Raw genomic sequence first — 25,257 nt, forward strand, 5'->3', positions numbered from 1 at the left:
GGATTGGGATCATATTTTGGTGTGTTTTTCTTTTCTGTCTTTTGAACTGCTCGGGGCCGGATAAAGGGGCCGGATAAAATCCTCCTCCGATGAATATGTTGAAATCTAACAATCTACTCTTCCCATCAGAGATGTTTCTGCAGTGACTAACCATAAGATCTAACCGAGATTAATGTAGGTGAGTGTTTGTCATTATATTGGTCAATTTCGTTGGTTTGTTCTTGAAAACTCATTTAATTTTGCCTTGACTCGATTTGTTTTCCTTTGACCTGGCTGTCACGCTGCTGACTTTTTTTGTGTACCATCCGTCTCAGGGAATGGCTCTACCAGATAGAGATGGTTGTAGTTGACACAGATTTCCCCTGAAAGAGCAAACCCAACCCCCTTTCTACCTTCTGTGAATGAGGGATGTTAAGGATTGGGGGTAGGGAGTTGGCTTAATTTAGGGTTAAGATAAGCCATGGGGAGGCAAGCGTGCACCGTCTCTAATATGCTGATTTTAATGATTTAATGAAGGTATTGTCATCCCCGGAGAGAAACAGATATTTTCCCCCTCCAGTGTTAATATAAGATGATATTGATCTCTTGGGTGGTGCTTAGTTCCTTAAAATGTTACAGAGGAAGTCTGGAAGATATTGACAACAGCTCAAGCCTTTAGGAAAGTCTATATTTTAATCATGAAACCGCAATCAATTAGATTTTTTAACAATAAAACAAAAAATGTTAAAGTAAATTTTTTGCAACATATATGAAGCCAAAATATTAACAAATTATTGTAATATTCATTCAGAAGCAGTTAATATCCAAGTTCATTTCAAAGGGGCCAAATGTCAAGTGGTGTGCCTCAGGGTTCGGTACTCGGTCCATCGTGTGAAAATCTCCAAATTGACATGCTGTCACCACAGATAAAAATAAGGCTAATGCTAAATCTCAAACTTTGCTCGGAGCTGTTGAAACATCCAGTTCAATCCCATAAACTTCAAATTTTCTTTTCTTTCTCTTACTCATATATATATATATATATATATATATATATATATATATATATATATATATATACATTTTAAGGGGATAATTTAATAAGAATTTTAGGTAGATAAAACAAACCCTGTAATTCATGGATTTAGAAACATAAGCAAAGCACTCCATGTTGATTGTGTTTAGACTAATTTCAGCATTAGAGGTAAAAGCATGATTATGTTTTTTACAGTAACTGAGCCTTCTAATCTGTCCTCAATATAGATTAAACATAGGCAGTTTATGTAAGGATTTAATTCAGTTAGAGATTGAACAGTTAGCTTGTGTGGAAAGCTTGCCCAAGACGTACATCTTGGAAATGTTGTCCTTCAACCGTCTGCAGAACTCAGACTCTGTATGATATATCGATCTTATCTACTGGTTGGATACATGGTTGCTTGTTGCCCAGTGAAAGTAAATTATTCATTCATCCACTACACTATATTTCGACTATTAATGGTCACCAGGAAGTTCAAACAAAAAGCTGCTGACGTGACCCTCCCTGGTGGTAAATTGATTGGCTTGTTTCTGTTCGTTCACGCACCCCTTAATGGGACATTTCCCCGCCCTGGTTTTACTGTTGTTCAATTTTGTGTATGTATGGAATGCATTCTTCATTTGGTCTTGGAGATTTAGGGTCGTGTAGGGAATGAATGTTAGTTTTGTTGGCTTGAATGAGTCGCTCTATGTCGATATCCCACACAGTTGTCCTTCATACAAGATGCAAGAGGCCTGTATGAAGTATTATACCAAGACTTATGGTAATACAAAATACTTGATATCCTGCAAACCAACTTGGGTAACGAATATATTTTAGGCTCAATTTTCACACACACACACACACACACACACACACACACACACACACACACACACACACACACACACACACACACACACACACACACACACACACACACACACACACACACACACACACACACACACACACACACACACACACACACTCTTGTACATCTATCTATGAGGACATTCATTGACACAATGCAATCTCTAGCTGCTTACCCTAACCTAACTCATCACAACTAAGTGCTTAACCCGAACCCTTAACCTAATTATAACCTTATCCCTAAAACCCAGGTCTTGACCCTCAAACAGGCCTTTAAAGGGGTTTCAGAAAGTGAGGACCGGCCAAAATGTCCTCACTTTACTCTCTTTATCCTCACTCCAATGGTCTAAAACTCAAACTGGTCCTCACAAAGATAGTTGTACAAGTACACACACACACACAAACACACACATATATACATTTTGTTGGACATTTCTAAATTTTAAATTTGCTTATAATTTTTTTTCCCCCAAACACTTTTTACCATCAAACACTCCATGAAGTAAAACGATAGATTTTTGGTCCATGTGTGTCAGCTTTGGGATACTTGAATTGTTGACAAAATTGACTTTTAGCAGATACATATAAAACATACAGTCTTTTTCTTCCAGGAAAATGGCTCATCTTGCATTGCTCAGTATTCGGTAACACTTTTTAATAAGGTTTTATTTGTTAACTTTATTAATGTATTAGCTAACATGAACTAACAATGGATAATACATTTGTTACAGTATTTACTAATCTTAGTTGATATTAGTTAATAAAAATACAATGTTCATTGTTTTTTCATGTTAGTTCATAGTGCATTGCTAATGTTAACAAACACAACTTTGGATTTTAATAATTTGTGAGTAAATGTTGAAATTAACATTAACTAAAATTAATAAATGCTGTTGAAGTATTGTTTGTTCTTAGTGCATGTTCACTAATGTAGTTAACTTATGAAACCTTATTGTAAAGTAATACTATTTTATCCAATAAAAAACATGTTTTAAATAAAAATACAGAACAGATATTTGGCATCACAGTTCATTCATCTTTTTTTTAATTTTATAAAATACTCTTGATTACAATATAACTTAAAATGTGTATCTTTAACTACACATCATATGAACAACTACACTGACTTACACAAGCAGTATAACTCAGTATCAGTTGATTTTGGGCATAAAATTATGTATGGCAAAAATTTGTAAATGTTTGTGTAATGTAATCACATAAAAAAATGTACTTAATCACAAATATCTTTGCATTCTGTGTCCAGTGCTTGATCATTGTGTACCTACCAATGCAATTATCCACTAGAGCCGGGAACCGCTGCAGTTTTAGCATTAGTGTGGTGCATTTAATGGACTAGAATGTCAGACGTCTTTGAAGTGCTCGTTTTTGTTTTCAAAGCCTCCTTTGTAGAAGCAACAATTTGGAATGCATGCTTTATAACTGCAGTGCGAACAGCGGATGAATAGTGGATCTCACTAAGTCTCGCTGTTTCTGTTTCTGTCAGAAAGACGGCGGTCTCCTGAAGGACAAAAACTTGTGATCGTGTTCTTCTTAATCATTGTGACAGCATAGCTTTAAGTCATTGAACAGCATGGATTTGCCTTAACTAAGTTTAAGTGCATGGTACGGTTTAGACTAGAAAATGCACAGAAATGTTATTTTTGATGGCTGCTTTAATTTTTTTTTATTTTTATCTGTTTTGCCTTTTTTAGATATTTTTGGTTGCAGTTCTTTGTTTAGGAGTTGACATTGTGTCCTGCTTCAGCAGTTCAGATATTCAGATGTCTGCATCGCATCTGGTTCCTTTCTAAGATTTCCAGGGCTTTTACAAAATCACTTCTATAGACATTTACCCAGAATAATACCGATCTTTTTTTTTCCTTATTCCCTATTTTAGCGGATTCATCAGGGTATATTCATGAAACTACTCGGTTGATCCAGTATTTTCAGTTAATTAAATTGAGTGGCAGGATTAAATTGGCAAAGCATTGATTTAGTTCATAAAATTGAAAGCGGTTTGTGCTTGTGTGGGGGTAGACGTGGGTGGACATGTGATTTGTACTTATAGACCATACATACAGCTAATAAGAATGTACCTTTGTCTTCTTCACAGGGTTTGAAAGCATTTTGGAGGGGCTGTTTGGACCAGGACTCATAAAAGATCTTACCTTCTTTCAAGGTCAGTGTTACAGTTTATATGATGGTGGTGAAGATTAAAATAACCATTACTTTTAGTTTCGAAAGTTGGAAACTTCTACAGTCTAAATAAAGAAGATCAAATTTGAATATTTTGTTCAGATTTTCTTATATTAGCCATGTTCCTGACCTTATATTATAAATGATGAAAATTGATTAAAAATCCATTAAAAATATGAATTATTACATAAAAGTACATTTAAAAAACATTTGGCCACAACAAACAATTTTGCCTCTTAAGTTTTTTCAACTATGACTGTTTGTGCTTTTAAAAAACATTTGGCCACAACAAACTCTTATGTTTTTTAAACTATGACTGTTTGTTCCACTGTAGGTTAACTAAAGAAACAATAGTGCCAGGGAAGACCATGTTCAAAACTAAATATGACATTAAATGTGTGATGTGTGAACAAAATATATTGTGCATAATCTGCAATCAACCATTTAGTCATTTTTTTTAAACTACAAAAGTGTTTTGTTCAAGGGAACGTACAGTGCTGGCAATGAAATTAGCCTGTGCAAGACAAAGAAGTTGGCCGGTTTATTCCAGAAATGTTTAAAGTGTTATTTGAGCTTCAGAATGCTCAAAACATAATACATAATCCGAGATTTAGTGAAGTTAGGAAGGAAATCTGGACTAAAACATGCTGAATAAATGTACAGATGTTCCACTGTGGTGATGGGAGCCGCTGTAAGCGACAGAGAGATTTGTAGAGTTATTGGAGGCTTGACGTCATTAGTGACATTCGCTCTGATAAAATGAATGGTTTGAGTCCTACTCTAGTTTGAGTTTGAGTCCTACTCGTCTATCTGTGGTTACAACACAGATACACGAGTAGGACTCAAACTAGGGCTGGACGATTAATCGCATCCAAAATAAAAGTTTGTGTTTACATAATATATGTGTGTGTGGTGTGTATAATTATTGTGTATATATAAATCGATATAAACACAAACACATGCGTGTAGATATTTGAGAAATATTTGCATGTATTTACTGTATATATTTATATATAATTTATAATAATATAATATATATATATAATTTATAAATATTTTATACATAAATAACCCATTTTTCTTATTTATATATATATACATTCATGTGTGTGTATTTATGTATGTACAAAATAATGATACACAACACACACATATATTAATTAATAGCAATTAATCCTTGCACAGCCCTAATTCAAACCATCATATTCATTCACGCTGAAAGGCCAAGCCAAAGACCAACTCACGTAATTGCAAATAACTCTCGGAAAAAACATTGTTTTGGTAGTTTTATGCCTCCACTGCTCGATGGACAAATCTTTTGTACTGCACTTTAAATAATGAAACCGTTTAAAGAGGTTTTTTTTCCACTTAAACAAAATTGCACACAATTTCTTCTTTTGTTCTGGAGTTCCTCAGGGGTCTATTTTAAGACCTTTGGTCATTTTGTAAATTCACAAATTAAAACGCAACAATCTAATTGCACATTAGCTTGTCAACCATAAAACCAGAAAATGTTCAAATTGTCTGTTTCTAAAGGTATAAATACTTAGTTGTTCGCACAAAAGAACCATTCATGAACTTAAACCATCAAATCATATTAAGCTAACTACATTTTTTATTCCTTTTTTTCACAAATGAGCATGACATATAAACATGGCTTTGATGTGCTTTTTTGCAGCACTTGAAGTGCAAATTAACTTCACACAGTGAACAGAATTTTTTCTATGGCAAATATGACCTTTTTCTCCAAGTTTTAAATTATGCTGGCAATCATTTATTAAGAAAAATACATATTTTTGCAATAACATTTCATATTAATAAATGTCTATTCATAAATATATTTTGTGTTTGATAATTTTAAGGACATTTCTGTTTATCTTTTGCTGTTACTGGCAACTACAGTAAGAAAACTACAATTCATACCCAGATCAGTACAGTTTAGTTCTGTCTCCTTTGTTAATGAGAGATTGTTTGATTGCTTGAGAGAGATGTCACAGCATTTATTTTTTAGTCATCCATTTGCCTTAATTTAATAAACTGTTCTCTGTTCTTCTTCACTATTAAATAATATATCCGTATTATTACACATTATTTGTTTAATTTACCTGTCACACATGCAGTAGTCTAGAATAGAAAGATTGTCTCCTCTTGGGTTATTTTGAAGTCAATCGGTCAAGAGACGGCAACTCCTAAAAATAAGCAGAATGACCTTTTCATGTGATGGTCAGCTAGCGGCTATGATCAGACACAGCGTTGAAAACATAATCTGCATAATCAAAGATCATAACAAAGAAGAATATTTATAGGGGTCAAGTTTTATCACTTAAATGCACCCCCTCCAGGCCCACTTATGGTAGTCAAGGTTTCTTACACCAAAAACCATTGTAATTTAGTTTCTCATGACCATTTTCCACCCACTCTTTTGAACCCTTAGAAATAAATGGGCAATTTTATTTTTTTTGCACATGATTCCTGTCAATGTTCACCAATACATCAAATCGCCGCAGGCTTCCATGTGATTTATGTGACTTCTGCCTCAATAAACTCCTAATTACTGCTTAATAATAGTTAGTAAGGTAGTTGTTAAGTTTAGGTATTGGGTGGATTAAGGGATGTAGAATATGGTCATGCATAATAAGGTATTAATATGTGCTTTATACGTACTAATAAACAGCCAATATCCTTATAATATGAATGCTAATAAGCAACTTGTTAATGGTGAGAATTGGACCCTAAACTAAAGTGTTACCTATATTTGTAAATCAATTCAAAAAGTACTGTGAGTAGTACAAATACAAAATATATGTAGTTAAACACTACTCGTATAACAATTATTATTTATTTCACATAGTTTTGCTTTGTCAGAATGTTCTGTTTCAGTTAATCATCCCTCGTGTTTTTAAGCCCTCAGTTTCCCGTCTTACATTATCCGGTCTCATCTAAGTTTACGTGGTTGTGTTCGCTATTCTTCAGCGTTTTAGTTTGTGTATTATTGTAACGAATCACTGGAGGCAAGCTGGTTGAGAACCCAAATGCAACTTTAATTCAAAACATAATCAAACACAAAACAAAGGCATGAAACTCGGAACAAGAACCTGGACAAACATTTAATACTCGACAAAGACACAGGGCAAACATGAGGGCTTAAACACACACTAATTACTAGACAAGAAACACCTGTGAACAATGACCAGACGATTAAATGACAAGACACATGGCAGGATCACATGACAATCAGGCAATCACATGACAAGACACAGAAACATGACAATGACAAGTACAAGAAACACAACCCAAACCGTGGGAATTATAATAAAGACTGCGTTTTAGTTCTTACTCGATTGCAACTACAAGTCTGACACTCAACACACTGAAATTAGAAAAGAAAAGTTCACTTGTTGCGCATTTCATTCAATTATGCCAACTAAATATCTTTAGCTCAAACCTCTAGTGTCAGTTCTGTGGGGGAAAAACTTCTGAGGTTTCATTCTTTTTAATACTTATTAATATTACACTGTACTTAAATATTTAATTACACTGTAACAATGACACCTTAATATAAAGTGTAACCAGAAAAAAACATGCCATGGACCAAAATATAGTTTGAGTTGCTACTGAAAAATTGTCAGTGCAGGAAAACCCACAGTATTTCACTTTTTTATATGCATTATAATTAATAATAATAATTGGCCAACATCTTGTCATTTGTTACAAAGTGTTTTCAGTGTTTGTTTGTAAAAGGATAGCACTTCACTAACAACTTTTCCTTTTCTCTTGCAGATTGTGAGCCTGAGGGTGTGTCAGATTGGTCGTTTAATGAAAATTGTCTCTTTTGCTGCTTAAGACGTGAAAAAGTGAAGGTAATTAATCTCGCTCTTATTTTCTTATCTATGTATTTCCACAAACAATGCATTAGCAATGTCACATTTCACCTTGAGTCATGCTGTGTTTTCTACCATGCAGCACTTTAAATATATCTAGTCAGCTGGGTCATTGGCGTTGAATAAAAAGAAAACAGGAGAGATAATCATTAACGCTTTCAGGAATGTTTATTAGTCAGATGACATTATTAATAATGTATCTCTTTTAGTGTTTAAGATATTACTCGACAACACATCTTCAGATAAACTGTGAAGGAAGATTTTCTCTGCAACAAGGCTCAAACGATAAATCATATTTTTTCTTTCTTTAAAAGTAAACGGCATTACTGTGTTTGTATTCACAAATTTTAGCAGTTAAAAATCTGAGAAGTATATTGGTACACATCACATAGCACTGACTACACATCCATTTTTCAGGTGAAAAGAAAATAAGTATTAATTTGTTAATGAAGTTTCTAATATGATTGCTTTTGCTTTTAATTAGCTTTTTTATTTAATTAATTTAGACTCTCATTGTATTTTCTCTCTAGGAAAATTTGGTTGGTTTGAACAGCCAAGTGTTATCAGAAGTGGACAGCTTCAAGCAAGATCAGTCCAATATTAACAAACTTGAGAAGCAAGCAGAGGATTTCCTCAATGTTGTCTTCTATAGAAAGGGTAAGACAAGCTTCTCACACAGAATATATAGTGAGGATTACAAGAACTCAAACCGAAGTAGTTGAAGAATGTGTAAAGACACTTTTTCCAGGTTACTGGTATGATCAATGTTAATTGTAGTTGAATTGTGTGGGGTTATTTCTTATAAACAAAGGCAATTATGGTGGTGAATTAAAATTATGTCCTTTTAAAATAACCCCAAATAATGATAACATTGCAAAAATCCATTTTTAAATAATTGACAATTATTTAAAAAAAAAAACCTTGAACTCAATTTAAAGAGGACCTATTATGCTTTTTACATGTTCGACTTTCTTTAGTGTGTTATGTCTGTTTGAGCATGAAAAAGCTCTGCAAAGTCAGTATATCAGTGAAAAATATCAGTGTCAGTGTTTCTAAACTCCCTGAAACGCCAAACCAGTTTTCTTCCAGGAACAAAAATGTCACAATATTCCTCATTTAAATCATTCCCACCCATATGCATACGCAAAATAAAGAGACGAGGCCTGGTTGAGTTAGTTAGTAGTGTGTTGAAACTGATGGTTATGGTAATTAGGGGCGGGACATTTCCCAAACATGCTCCAAGCGCCTAACCAATCACAACACACTGGTCCAGCTGACCAATCAGAGCACAGTGTGCTTTTCAGAAGGTGGAGCTTCATAGAGACAGGAACTAAACAGAGCGTTATTGACAGACTGGGAAGAGAGGAGCTGCAACAATGGAGAATATGAGACTTATTTTTGTTTTTTAATCATTCAAGCATGAAACCTATTCTACACAAAAAATTTTTAAAAAGTCTTGAAAAAGGGCATATTAGATCCTGTTTAAATCACTTAATATATATATATATATATGCACGGCCTGGTGGCCGATCTTCACTGATTTGGTTTGAATTAGCCGAGCAATAGCACAGCTGTACATAAAATATTGCAATCCACACAGCATAATGGGATACAAATCAGAGTTCAAATGCACCAATACACACAGTACGACTGGTGACTGAATGGTTTGATGAACATGACAGTGAAGTTGAACATCTCCCGTGGCCTGTAGAGGCACCAGATCTAAATATTTGTGAGCCACTTCAGGATATTTAGGAGGAGCGAGTCAGAAAACGTTTTCCTCCACCAGCGCCACATAGTGATCTGGCCACTCAGAATCCCTCTTGACACTGTGAAGGACTTGTATCTGTCAATCCCAAGACGAATTGATGCCATATTGGCCACAAAAGGAGGCCCTACACAATAATAATAAATGATTTTGGTTTAAAACCAGCTGTTTCAGTTTCATTGTCCAACCCCTGTATATCACACATGCACACAATATTCTACAGTAAACAGCATACAATATGCGTATATGTACAAGATAAGGGTTTTGAGGTTCAAATGTTTTCCGGTTGTTTTCCTTCCTTGTGGTGTGTGTTTGATGTGTTATACTCTACGGAAACGTCTTCCCTCTTTGAACTTTACTGCCCTGTAGGAAATGTTTTCACAGCCTTGTCTGCTGAATCCAGTGCCTTTGATTTGAACAATGGCAGTAAACAAGCGCATTGTGAAATAGTTTGATGATGCAGTGTTATAAGATAGAAAATTCATAAAAGAGAAATATTGATGAGAGAGGTATTTTTAGTCAAATATTAACTTATCTTGTTCATGTTCACCTGGCTGTTCAATTACAATATTGCAAAATACATAAGAGACTTGTGTGTGTGTGTGTGTTAGTGTGTGTGTGTGTGTATAGAGTAGGGGTGTAACAATACCCTCATGTTACGATTCGATACATATCACGATACTGAAACTCACGATACGATATTATTGCGATACTCCAAGACATATGATAAAAGGTTAACATAAAATTAACTGTTGATTTAAAACGCTAAATGGTATTAAATCGTGTGTGTAAATGAACAGGCTTGGACTTGGTGCTGATAACCCAATGCACAGGACAATGGTGACACCAGAGTAAAAATATTCATGATTCTGTAGCTGAAAATACATAATTATTTTAGACGAATATGCTTTTACTCTGTCAGTGACCAGATATATTTAAAATAATGTACTTTTTGCTAGTAACATAAGACATTTAGCATTAATCAGGACCCACAAATATTCCCCCATTGCATTATTATACATTATATTCAACATTATATGTACCAGTTTAATGAAGTACTGACACTAAAACTCTGTGAACTTGAATAACTGTGAACAAGTTTTCACATTTTTTTGGGTAAACTATCCACAATACATATTGTTGCATTTTTGTATCGCGATATATTGTGACACCCCTAATATATAGACTAAAAACAAAAAACAAAAACTAAATTACCAAAACAAAAATTGAAAATATAAAAATAAAGATCATTAATTAAACACTATAATATCTCAATGATACTGGTGTAAAATGTGAGCTTGGAGTGATCAAAATATTTGGAGGCTAGACATATATCTTATAGCCAAAACTAATTTCTCTATAACTTGAAGTAAAATAAACACTAAATGCATTCATTGTCTCATTGCATCCCGTATGTGTCTCTCAGCAGACCTCCCGAGATTTACAGACCCCCACATTCCTCTAGTGGCTCGTGAGATCATGCAGCGAATGATCCGACAGTTCGCTGCCGAATATACCTCAAAAACCAGCTCAACTCAGGACGTACCCCAACCCCAGTCCCAGCCCAACGGCACCAAGGACCAAAGCCTGCCGAAAGCGCCCTCGCTGGACCCGGACGCCTCCACCCCCGCTCCCGGCACCGGCGCCGCTGCCTCCGCACAGAACCCCGTCCTCAGCAAGCTCCTCATGGCAGACCAGGACTCCCCGCTGGACCTCACCATCAAGAAGCCAGAGACGCCAGAACCCAGCGAACAAGGTGAGGCCAGCTTCCTGCATCGCTGCAAAACCTGCATTTGTATCTTTTTTGAATGTCGAAACATCCTTTCTTAATGTTTTAATGTTGAATTTTTTCAAATAAGTCTTTAATTAGGCTATTGAAGAATTGAAAAAAGAAAAAAATAGTGCTGGGCAACGATTAATCGCATCCAAAATAAAAGTTTGTGTTTACATAATATATGTGTGTGTACTGTGTATAATTATTTTGTATATATAAATACACACACATGCACGTATATATTTAATAAAAAATGTGTTATTTATATATAAAAACATTTATATTTAAGATATAAATGTTGTATAAATACAGTAGTCAACATTTGAAGCGGATCAAAATCTTTCATTAAAGTTATACATGAATTTTGTATCTTAGGACAACTTTTTTGATCCACTTCAAATGTTTACTAATGTATAAGTGCAGTATATACAGGCAAATATTTCTGAAATATATACAGATGTGTGTATTTTTATATACAAAATAATTATACACAGTACACACACATTTATTATGTAAACACAAACTTTTATTTTGGATGCGATTAATCGTTGCCTAGCACTAATTTTTTTTAAAATATCTATATAGTTATAAATAATCAAGGCATGTATTCCATTCCATTAAACATTTAAAAAAAGGAAAAATTTATTCTGTATTCACTGAAATATCATTACATTTTAATAAACAGCTATTTACCTACTTAAAAAAAAAAAAAAAAAGCATGTTAATTTCCAATCTGTCAAAATTGGGGCAAATTAGATTCATTTAAAATAATTGATACGCAAAAAAAGAGAAACTGAAATCAGGTTTAAATATTTTCCTGAAAATACACTATTAAAATATATGTAACTACTGTACTTACACAATTTTAATAAATCGTAAAAAACATGCTTTTGCTGGTGATTTTTATATTGGAAACAAAATATCAAATTTATTGAGTCAGCTTGCAAAGTTTTGAGACAGAATGATGTTTAGGGTGAGAATTAGCTCACCGCATTATTGTGTTTCTCCAGCTGTATACATTTGTTGTATATAGATCTCTTTTTACAGAGATTGACTTGCATTTGGGATGTGCATTATTCAGTTAGGAAACTGTGAATATGATTACAGAAATTATTATAACCAGAACCTCATAAAAAGCATGTAAATATCTTTAAAGACTGTAAACTATAAAAACTTTGGGTACATGAATGGTTAAAGGAAAACTAGATGCTTTGATTCAGATTGGTCAACTGGTTTTTGTTTTAGTTTGGTCTTAGAATATGACAATGTTTTATTTGCAGATGGAGTCCTTGACCTCTCAACTAAGAAGAACCATAGTCATGGTAGTGTCTCAATGAAAAGCTCTCATGGTTTCTCAATCATGCCCACAGTTAAGGGGTAAGAAGTCCTTTTTTTTTCTTTTTGGCATTGTGGCCATTACTGGCATGTCTGTTGCACACATGACTGTAACAGTGAATCAGTGAATGAGTTTTTATTCCTATCACTAGTTGCTTATTTTATGTTTCACTTTTTGTTCGAGGTAGCTCACAAAATGAGCACTTCAGTATCATCACCCGCTACAAAAATAAGATTCAGTAAGTAAGGATGTCCTATGAGTGAATATTGAATGAATGAGTCCATGAATATTGAGCATCTGCCGATACCGAGTCCCAATCCGATAGTCTACTTGTATTTTCCTAGTGCTTGGTTTTATATATATATATATATATTAGGGCTGTCAAAATTAACACGTTAACGCACACAATTAATTTTTCTAGTAGTTTAACACATTACAAATATTTAACACAACGCAGCATCTGTTTTTTTACCATCATCCTTTGACTAGCATTATGTTATATAATCTGTGTATCTCCTGTCTGTGTGACAGAAACATGACTTGTGCGCACAGAAAGCCACTTCAGACGGCGCTTGAACAGACAAAACCACACAAAATGATGCCAAAATGCCCGTTTTGTCGAGTATCCTCGCAAGCACAGTCTTACATGAGTTAAATGAACGTAAAGAGTTGGGATGGCATGCGTGTCAGATCGTGTCGTGCATCAGATCTTAAAGTGACAGCTGCCTAATAAACCTCCTCATGTTCATTATTAATGTTAATCAAAGAACAAAAGAAAAGGAGAAAATCACTCATTGCTCTTGACTGAATAACTTTTGTAGCTTTAATAATATATTTCATTTACAATTTATGCAATGAAGTCTGTGAAGTGTTTGATAACTTTATTCAGTTTCTGTATATATCTTAACGGTTAGACCTACCTGAAAATCACTGTTAATAAGGTTACATGGGTCAAACCAACGAAAACAATTACTTTTTGTGCATTTTGACCGGGCAAGTAAAAATCTGAACTTGTCTGACTGGGTCAATAGAAAAAAAAATTAGCCCTAAAAAATAAAAAAAGGAAATTAAACGTTTTACTTCAGAGTGTAAAGACGTGACAAACTGAAATCATCTCAATAGGCACATCAACAGTCACATGACGCACGCGTGTATCTAATCAGTATATTGAAACTAATCATGTATATTGAAGGGCAGGTAAATGTGACATTTATTATCATGTGTTTATGTGAAGATTGTTTTAAGTTAACTTCAATTAAAAGTTGTTATTATATATATATATATATATATGCACACATATTGGTAAATGTAAACATCTTTTACAATGGTGTACATTGTATACAGACTGTGTGGTTACAATTATGAATATGATTATAATATTGATATGAGCTTCTAGTATTGAAGTTCGTGGTGTCAGAATGCCAGTCTCTCAGTCAAGTCCGAAGCAAGACGCAACCCATAACAACGCGTTAAGGCAACGATGTCTCAGATAGTCTGACGGCATATAAAAATAAACAGTAAATAAATGACTTTCGAGTGATTTGTTACAAAAGTGTGCATCAAATTTGTTAAACACCAAAGCTCGAACAAGTGCGTGTAAAACGCTAGAATAGACCTCACTGGTTTTTGCGCTTCACGCACGCATATTTGAGCTTCGTATTTTCCTTTTAATGGCGGTGGGCAAACAAACCCACTTGAAGGTGCAACTGCTACTACTGCACAACACCAGCATGACCGCTGACGAAAAATAAGGGATCGGCCTCGGGATAACCGACAACAATCAGTTTATAAAAAGCATAATCGACACTGATACTGATCAGTACGTGAGAAGCATTATCTGTAATTTTAGATTTGTTAGCGAGCATTTTAAGCCAAACCATGTAATGCAAATATCATAGAAAAACTGTTGTTGCACAAGTGTTTGGCACAATAAACACTTATACTCTAGGTACAGGTGTCCTTAAAATGGTACTCTTTTAGGTTAAATTAAATTGTTACTTGGATACACAAAAAAACTTCCAAAAAGTTCATGTCTGTGTAGTGAAATGCGTATAAATCTTGTACAGAATGGTGCGTTTAAACAGTAAAGGACTTTATTTGTAGCATGGGCAAGAATAAAATTTAATAATTTAGCTGATGTTTGAAAGAGCAGAGTAATCTAAGTGAAGTATCATCAGAGCACAAAGGTATGTATAACCTCTTGTGGGACCTCAATTTCCTGCTTAGACAATCAACTTTCCTTTCTGTACTAAGACACTTTACTAAGGTACAGACAATGTGGTACATTTCCTCAGAAAAGGTACTTTTATTTTTCTCTGAAAACTAGATACAGAATGGTACTGTGAATGATTGTCAATGAAACCACACAAATAAGGTACAAAAACTTTTTTTTAACAAATTGTATGTGTTTAACCTTGGATCAAACTTCATATTACATGAGCCATTTTATTTTCGAATCATTTTACATGTGGTTTGCAATATTTGCAACTTTATTAAAACTTGGGACATGTCTAAATACACTTTAAAACTCTGATTTGTTTTATTTTTAGCAATAAAACTAGCGTAGATGGAAAAACATATATGAACATTTACAACATGTACGAAATTAAAACGGTTAGCATGGGTAACAGACCAGCACATTTGTGTAAGTAAATGTGTAAGTTATTCTGTCACTGAAGTAGGGGTTAGCTAGTTTGGTACCAGATGTTGGTTTCCATTTATTTTCCATAAATTAAAGAAAAAATATTAGTTTGATATTTTTTAATTCCAATTTCTATGGGAATGGGGCTGAATGATTGATCTTGACAAATGCAGTCAATATTACATCATTAAGTTAACCATTATAAATAGTTTTGTAGTTATAATGATTATAAATAGTTCAAGATTATGTGTAAATTATAAAGTTTGGCATTCGTTGTTCGACACAGTCGGGAATCTGTTGTAAAAGTGGTATTTGTTACTCTTTACAAAAAATGAACGTGACTATTCATGGAAAAATTTCCTTGAAGACAACAGAATTGTTCCTTTCCATTAACTACAAGACTTTATCCCAGTAACATACCAAATTCTCACATATGAACATTTTATCTTTCCATAAATTAGGCGTTCCCAGAGAGCTGATCACAACTATCGAGATGTTGATGATGAGGATGGCTTGCCACCGAGAAGCTTGCATGATGGGATAAGGGAGAACTGTATTAGTTCTGGACCCCTCAAGCCACCGTTGGCCCGTTCACTCCTTATAAAAGAGGAACTCCTGAACCAGAAACAACGCCTCCTTGGCCAACCCACACCTCTTTCTTTGGCTAGCCTGGAGTCCGTGGGTCTCCTCAACAGCCATGCCCAATCCCTTCTTTCACGTGATGGATCATGGGGGAAATCCCATCTAGACAGCCTCCTGAAGCTCAAACAAATTGGCGGGAATCTCAGTGACCTAAGCGACCTGCCTCTTTTCCAGGAGAACCTAGGCCTGTTCACCAAGGGCACAAAGTCCCATGACACTGGCTCCATCACGGTAAAGAAAGAACCAGGACATTCCCCTCCAGTGGACTTGAAGATCCCGCAAGTTAGAGGCATGGACCTGTCCTGGGACTCCCATGGGAACGCCTCGGATCTCTATAGTTACAGCTCTATAACGATGGGTAACGTGCACTCGGAGAATGCGCTCAGTAGGAAGCTGAGGGTCATCTTGCCAAAGCAGAGTCGCAGGGCCGCTCTGGGAGGCCTTCTCGACGCAGGAGCCGTGGCCGAGTACTGGGGGGCAGACCTCGAACAGCCAACTTTGGGACCCCAGTACCCATCATCAGATCCAGAGGCCGACCCAACAGGCTCCAAGCAACCCCGAAAGAAAAGGGGGCGGTATCGGCAGTACAACACTGAGATTCTAGAAGAAGCCATTGCTGTGGTGATGGGTGGGAAGATGAGCGTTTCAAAGGCGCAAAACATCTACGGTATTCCCCACAGTACCTTGGAGTACAAGGTAAAAGAGAGGATGGGCACACTGAAGAACCCACCAAAGAAAAAGCTTAAACTGATGATGAGGGCCGAGGGGCAAGACTCTGGGATCACCGGTGAAACCGAATCCACGTCGACGCCCGCCACCACACCCATCGCAACGCCAGGAGATCTCTTGCAGGGGACAGGAGACAAAGTCGAGTAGATTACACAGAACACCTCATAAAATGGAAACAGTTTTAGATACTGACAGAAACAATTGATGATTTGAAATTGAGGATTGGGGCTTTAATTGTGCCAATTTACTTGCAGTATCTGGGTGAGCACAACTGCAGGGATTGATGGGAGGATTTAAGCCTGATAACTGGGGATAAGAAACAAATTGGCAGTTATCAGTGGTCGCATTGACACTGCAAGCATTTGCTGAAGTTTTTTACAACATAAAGCAACGAATGCGTACTAAAGCCATAAGAGAGTATCCACAGAAAGACATTTTTGTTAAAAACGAAAAGCAAGCAGATTAACCCTTTGTTCGCCCCCTTCATCATGAACTTTGCTAGCTGTGCCATTAATGCTCATGCGTTTTGGACGGCATGCCATTTTGAGAAATGAGAAGTGGGGTTTGAAGGGTTTCGTGCAAAGCTGGAAAATAACCCTTCAAAAATGAATTAATCTTCTCTTATGGGTAGGTTTATGAAATAATTCATGATCTTTAAAACTAATTTATTTCAAATGGAGTTGACAAGGATTGTCACCAGGGATCAATCCTAGGCCCGTTTTCTATTAACAGGTAAAAACTATTGCTTTCGACTCTTTGTAGTTTCCTCCTTTTATATTCTGCGCCATTAAAACAGACTAAGAATTAGACACGTCCATTTAAAAAAATAATGAAGCTTAAGATTAGTCATTCAGGGATGCATGTTTGTGATGTTGAAAAGATTTTTTTTTTACTTTACTGTATAACTAAACTTTTCTTTAACTCTAGCGCTTTCTTTTGCACTACACTTTCAGTCTGGCGCTCGCCAGAGCCTAAATCTGGCAATTAGACCTGATTACCTCGACACTGCTTGCATTACGCACTTACTGTTCTGTCTGGCGTACTACATCATACTCATTTTACAGTACTCTACTCTTGCTGAGAGCCTCTCTCTTAAAAGGTTTCCAAAACCCATGAAGGGACAATGCCGACTTAAACAACACAGAACAGGAACGTGTTTCAGATTCACATCTTTCTACTAAAATTAATCGAGGGAGGGTTCATGCAGTCAATTTTTGGCTGTCTCTGGCCGCTCCCTCGTCGCTGCTTATAGTCAGTCGCTGACGTGTATATTTATAAAAAGAAAAGCATTTTTCGCAGAGGGTTGGTTTAGGGGAGGGTGGAACATAGGTGGGGGGAAATGTAGGTCAGGTTATGACAATATAACCCTGTTATATTATAAATTTGCGTTCTTTCAGAGAGCCGATTGTTGTCTCTGAATAGATTCTTTTCCTCATGTAAAACTCAGGGCAACTGAGACAAATATAGCGATCATGTTTTTAGAGAAACAATGCATCTTACCTACTTGAACTGGAACCTGTGACACACTCTTAGTAAATGAGTTGGGTCAGGGGCAGGGCTTTATACCGGGCGTTAGTTGGGTCGAGCTGAGCCATGGATTGCAGATATTGGTGGGATGTTATCATTCGAAACACCTGGCCAGACGGACATTTTCTGAGATCTCTCTGAAAATAGCACTTTGTTTAAAAATAAAAGTGAATATGTTTGGGTGTGCGTTTTAAAGTAGCTTTTGCAGTAGCAGATAGCATAAAGGAGACTTGCGAGATCAAAGGGGGGTCATTTTAACGACCCCTGCCGTCCTGCAGCTTAGACCCAAACATGCTCATTTTGTTTTGAAAAAATTACCTCTAATATAAAGTGGTCGACAGCTTGAACTCTCAGATTTGTCTAGTGTTGCCTCACTGTTTAGTGTCACATTGCCCCTCTTCAAATCTAACCGTGTCATCTGATGTATATAAAACTGAAAAAGCGCTAGATCTGTGAAGATTTCAAAGAGAAGGCTTTTGGAATGGCATGCTCCACTTTGATGTTGTTTGAAGGGCATTCTGGTATATCACTGCCTGGTGCTCACCCAGTCTGTGACAAAAATTATACTTCAGACTTCAGGGTTTCTGATGATGAAACTGACTCTTTGAAATGTACCTTTTATTTATTTCATTATTTAATTTCAATAATTTAAGTAAATGGCATGCACCAGTTCAGTGGAGGCTGATGAGTTATTTATAATCTGACACTTTTGGTGGCCAGGTTTTCTTCAAGGTGGACGATCCTGGCCACACCTTTACAATTTTGCCCAGTGAATTCAATTCATTTTAAAGCCTTAATTAGGCTTGTATTTATTGGACAATTTCCTACAACACTATAGTTGTAGGTATGGTTGTCATTTTATTTAAATTATCTTTTTAATCAAAAATTATTTTTAGTTTTGTTAGCTTTGTTTAATGAATTTACATTAAAGCCATGTGTGAAGACACTACTGAAATTAGTAGGAATCTTGATTATTTTTATCAAAACTGCATACAATAGTAAACAATTGATGTAATATATAGTTTTTAAATTATGATCTGTACTTCTACAACTGATTATGTAGCAAGTCGAAGGGGAAGTTAGCTAAGTTAGAATCATATTCATACTTATAGCTCTACATGTAAATCCCTTTAGGTCATCTGGCATCAAATGCACCAACACTTTACCAATGCTGAGCGTTTAAAGTGTCTAATTAGAATTTAGTTTGGTCCTTTATCAATCAATCAGGTTATTTATTGATCAACGTGATGTAAAATAATACTCTTGCCATTTAAACATTTTTCTAACCAGTATTGTCTTGTTTTACAGTAAAAAACTTTTTTTTTTAAATCCAGAAATCAAGATATGTTTTCTTGATTTTACAGAATATTTGAAAACTTTGAATTATTTTTTTCTTACCCTACTGGCAAATGTATTTTTTTCTTGTTTTAATTATAAATTTAGTTGGATTCTCCAATAAAATTGCTTAACTTTTACTGTAAAACAAGGTAAAAAATGCAACTATTATAAGTAGTAATTATAAGTAGTAGATCAGTTGCTACATCTAGATAGTTAGTACTACTAGTACAAACAGATTACATTTTAATTGAATATTTGCCCTCATAATTGGCACTTATGAATGATTGCACTGATGGCCATGACTGGAAGTTGTTTTGCAGCACTTAAATCTTTCGGAGGAAACCTCCCTATTGTGAATCTAGAAGGTTTTGAACTTTCAAATTGCTACTGTACATTCTGCAACCTAATTTATCATCAGCTGTCTGATTCACAATGGTGCATGCCATTTCAACATATTTATTTAATTTGACTTCAATGATTAATGTATTACAGGGTTAACGGCTCCCCCTGTCCAAAAACATCCTCCTCTTAAAGAAACTAAAACATCATTACACAAATGAATGTAGAACCATTTCGGAATGATTTCTGAAACCAGTAGTTTAGAAAACATGGCACTTTCACATTTCATACATTGAACAGACTGTTTTAATTTTTCTCTTGCTGCTCGTTTCAATAGTTGTCGTTTTATTTGCGTTTCTCTGAAACGTACACCTGTAGCCTTCAGTACTTTCGTATCTCAGGATAGATTCAGCAGAAGGGTTCGCAATATTTGTCAGTCGGATAACAATGCAGACATAACTACCTGTACAAGAAGTGCTTAGACATGTTATATTAACTACAATCTGTGCACAATATACCTCATCCTTGGGAATAAACGCACCTTTCTGTGCCACATCCTTAAATACCATTCAGGGGCACGTGGAAAAGGAGCAGTTGAAACTCTGGGAAATTAATTTTATTTTCCTATTTCACCCTCTTTTTTGTCTTCTATGAGAGGGATGGCGAGGCATTTCATGTGTCTGACTGACCAATATTTACACCCTTTTCATTTAGGTACAGAAAAACGATTTTTTTGAATACAATCAAAAATTTCGCTTAACATTTCGCATCTTGCCAATAACGGGTCCCATCCTTTAAGTTAACTATCGTTAATCGTCAAGGCAAACATCAATGGACACTGTAAGACACAATCCCTTTTTCCTGTACTCTGAATAGCGATTGAACCATCAGGTTTAACCCTCATGGGTGTTTTTGTGAAAAACACAAATGGAGGTTCGAAGGGCAGAATATGGGACAGGTGGAAATGTTAACCTTTCTGTTGTTTTTGTGCTCTTTGTAAACTTGTTTTTAAACTGCATTCCAAAAATTTCAAGAGATACCTTTATATGGAAGAAAAATCTATACATATTACAAATGAATATATTATATTTATTTTACTGTTAATCTTTTTTATTTGTCTTTTTGTTCTGGTTGACATTGAAATGCTACACAAAGAAATGATGGAAATCGACGCCGACAGCTACAACCTCACTTTCTGTACCATATGAAGTGCCATTTGTTTTGTCTCAAGTGGCTCATTATAATATCTTTTCTGAAAAGATGCTCGGATAGCCTTTTTTTTGTCTTTTTTTGTTTCTTTGACAAGTTTTTGACCTCCACTGCATATCCACATAACAGCATTACCTCAGGTGAGATCTCTCCAGAGCAGCTGATTCTACATTTGGTTGTAGAAATCAGGACCTGTACTTGACTTTTAGACGTTTCCAAAAACGCAACGATCACTTTTCAAGGAAGCAGTTTATAAATAACACTAGTTGCATTTTTTTGTTTTCCTCTGGTGTATTTTAAAATTGAATGCTTTGCTTAACTGAACCACGGGTCTCTTTTTGAATACAACTTTAGCACACGTTCAAATCAATAGGGCACACATTTGTACTCCACAAATAAAACACACTCCAAACACTCACATGCACACAGAACTCCATCATGTCTACATCATGTGGGTGGTTTACAGTTTTAAGCTATTGGTTTGATCACTCTTCAAGGGAAACTAGTCGGGTGTGACATTAGAAAGAATCTGAAAAGGGAGAATATGGACACATTGACACTCCAAATTTGATGTCTAATTATATCTGATTAAATGTATTTTTTACAACTGCCATTTAAATGCATATTAGAGGTTAAGTTGCATATTATTGAGATTGGATAAGTTTATATTTTTGTTCAAACCATTAGTTAAGCCTAGAATGATGTTGTCATGTTACGATTCCTTCAAGTTAGGGTTAGGGTAAAAACTATTGTTTTTTATTGATTTTGGCGAAATTAAAATGAATAGGCACACCTTTATTCAACAGAAAACATTTGGAATTGGGAGAAACAAATTGTCGGCAAACATTTTAGTCCAATTTAATTATAGATATCCATCAGACTGTCAATCTATGCACTTGAGGTACTTGCACCATAATAGATTTGTTTGAGTTTGTGATTATATCAAGTAGTTTTAGGGGCCATTTTGTTCTTCGTTGACAACTTAAATAGCATTATGTCAAGTAACTAAGTTGAATATTTGATCAGATTTAGATAAGCAGTATAACTTAAAATAGCAGTTGTCATGGTGCAGCACACGCCGTGGTAAAAGACATGTTTCGAATGTAACCTCCTAGAGAAACATGTCTCAGAGATGATGGAATATGCACAGACAGTTCAGCTCAGAACAGTGAAACTTACCATGATACTGTATACATTATGCATTTCATTGAAATGTTCATTTTGGTGTCATCCGGAGTACCTGTCTTGCAGTGTTCAATCTTCACCGATAATTTGATAAGTGCATTCAATCATCATTACACAAATAAACATTGTTTACTAATTAATAGAAACGATAATGAGCCGATAATACCTATTGATAATTGGTAACAACATTCGAAAATCATTAACCAAGGCGACCTACAATCTATATAATCATTTTTTTACACTGAATTGAATCAATGTCGCCTTGATTACTTTAATGCAATTAAATAAAAATAAATGCATGTCATTTTATGTATAGGTGAAGTGTGTCATTTCTGGGCCACTAGCGCAATGGCAAAAAGATTTGTTTTTAAACATGTTTTAAAACACTGGTGTGCCATTGGTCCACAATCAGATAATCCCACCCCAAACTCGCTCTATTGGTCGAATCAATGTTTCTACGCTAGATGCTCACACATCTATGATCATCTATGATCAAACAGATCAATGTTTGTAAAACATACGCTTTTTGGGGGAATCCGCTCTAGTCGACATGAAATCATTTTTTTAAATCGCACACTTCATCTTTAAAATGAGATGTTCCTGCTAAGGTTTTAGTGAAACTGTGAATTATATGGAACAGAGCCATGAAAAGCCAACACCTGACCTCTACAATGAAACATTAGTATGGATGACAGTGAAGTCGTTGTTCTTAATACACTCGATGCTAGCTCAGTGAGAGGTCAAGTAGAGCTGTGAAAACGCAAATGAAAGCGAAAATGGAGAAAATGTGCTTGATGAAATAGTCAGCGTTCTTCTAGAGAACTTGAGAGCTTTGTCTGTTAAAGGGCTGCCGTTGTGTTGTCATGACAATCTTGCAAGATCATTCACAAGTAAAGGTGTGCCTATTCTAATTGCTGTTTTCCCTGAGGCAAAATACATATTCTTTTCTGTTCTTTTATTTTATACAAAATACAATTTGTGGATTGTGCATTCTCAGTATTTCATATGCGATTTCTACCATAGTGTCTACATTCAAATGTAGACCAAATTTTTATTTCTTTAGTAACTTTTCTATATAATTTGGCGGGACGCAAAGAGAATATTAGATTGAAACGTGTTGGGAGTTATGATATTTCCAAACAAGAGTCCTTCTTTCTGTAATGCGTGTTGGATCTTGTTGGCATTGCATGGAATTTCATGCCTGGATCTGCTCTTGACCATTAATCTCATCCATGACTGTTTAAACCCTGCAGTCCATTGAGTTCTGCAGGATTAGGATTATTAGTTTTGCTACCTCAATTTGCATATGGTTTTGACATAGGAGTCCTTTGGTAGTAAAGCAAAAATGACTTGTATCTTGAGGGACGGACTGTCCCTAAAGGCTTTTGCCGATCAGGTTGTGGAAAACGTGTTTGCGGTTTGATCGGCTTACCTGCCGTACTGTATGTAGCATTTCAGATGCACGGAAAACACTGGCTCGTCGTTCCAAAAGTCACGGTCCCGTTCTGTCGGAAAGCAGTTATACATTCCGCATGCACATATGTGTACCTAATAAACCACATTTATGATCGAGGTAATGGCTCTTTTTGGACCAAAATGTCCTAAGTTATGCATCTTGACTGCTTCTAAAGTCCAGTGTTTGGGAGGAATATCAGGTCGACCGATCACCTCTAAAGTTGGAAATGCGTCGTTATGTGTTTTTCCTTAAGAATCTCAGTATAGTCATTCCATACCATATGAGTTCGTGCCCTTGAAATTCAAGCCAAATGCAGTATGTGGGCAGTATCTTTGTTTGCAATCGCATTTGCATTCATGCGTTTGTGGCGCACATCTCATCTCTTGATGGGATGCTGTGCTGCACTTTGTATGGAGTCGAAGCTTTATGGAGCAAAAATGCCTTTTGCTATCTGTTCGACTGTGTTCATATTTCCAAGTACTTTTTAAAGTTTGGTAAACATTTTCAGAGTGGAGTCTTAACGTTGTAAAGGTTCGGCGTTCAGTGTAGTATGACGATTGGATCCCTTCTCCCGTTACCCCCCTCAGGTTAATGCATGAGACTGGAATGATTAGGCTCGGCTAAAGATTGATACCTTTTCTATATTTCTTAATGCTGTTGATATTGTGATTTTAAAACTTTGATCAAAAACGCTTGCCTTTACTTTCCATTTCTTTCACCAGTTTTGAGAAGTTACCCCTATTAATACAGAATCCCACCAGTGTAATGGTCGAAAAAACGCTTGATTTTTGTTGCAATAGGAAACGATTTGAGTGCAGAAGGCAATACTACTCGTGATTTAAGTCCCATTGAAAGTGAGTTTGTTGTCGCAGGCCCAAGAAAGCAGGTCGGCCCACAGGCGGACGACTCAACTCAACGTCCTTATCAAGACCGCCTTTTTTGCATTTTGAAAAGATTCAGCCAAATATCCTTAGTTCAGTGCTTTATTAACAGCGAGGATTGTAAAGTACGAATTACCTGGAGAAACAAAAATGGACACTCTAACTTTAGATCTTTCGTTTGGTCCCTCGAGACCCACAAGGCCACAAAGATTATTTTGTTTCTGATGTCTGTACAATGTGTGATGATGTTTCAACAAAAAGGAAAAAACCTTACAACGCAGAATACCTCAGATAATAAATCCATGTAAATCTTGACAGCCTCCACATGTAGATAGAGCCCTGTTCACTGCCTCCTCACCTCTCATGTGTGTTGGACTTTTCTTCTTCTATCGTTTCACTGCCCGTTATATGTTGTGGAGGTTTCATTTCTTTCTTTTCATGTCTGTTTTTTAGTCCCTGGAACAGATTAACCGTTCATCATTCATCCG

At 35.7% G+C, this 25,257-nt stretch overlaps 1 protein-coding gene across 2 annotated transcripts in view; it reads left to right on the plus strand.

Annotated features, from left to right (window-relative positions):
• lcor (ligand dependent nuclear receptor corepressor) overlaps nt 1–21,517 on the plus strand; it is a 38,654-nt gene extending 17,137 nt beyond the window's left edge. The window contains exons 2-7 of one of the 2 annotated variants that reach the window (XM_077227007.1): nt 3,981–4,046; nt 7,844–7,923; nt 8,475–8,601; nt 11,139–11,468; nt 12,767–12,863; nt 15,925–21,517. In XM_077227007.1, the coding sequence (XP_077083122.1) occupies nt 3,981–4,046; nt 7,844–7,923; nt 8,475–8,601; nt 11,139–11,468; nt 12,767–12,863; nt 15,925–16,981 (1,757 nt within the window). In that variant the 3' untranslated portion in view covers nt 16,982–21,517. The remainder of the gene's footprint in view (nt 1–3,980; nt 4,047–7,843; nt 7,924–8,474; nt 8,602–11,138; nt 11,469–12,766; nt 12,864–15,924) is intronic. The other variant, XM_077227008.1, reaches the window with a different exon arrangement.
• Nucleotides 21,518–25,257: the final 3,740 nt, after the last annotated feature.

The sequence above is a fragment of the Siphateles boraxobius genome, unplaced genomic scaffold (assembly GCF_051911475.1).
Source record: "Siphateles boraxobius isolate OS27281-9 unplaced genomic scaffold, OSU_SipBor_1 13, whole genome shotgun sequence".
In the NCBI taxonomy this organism is placed as follows: Eukaryota; Metazoa; Chordata; class Actinopteri; order Cypriniformes; family Leuciscidae; genus Siphateles; species Siphateles boraxobius.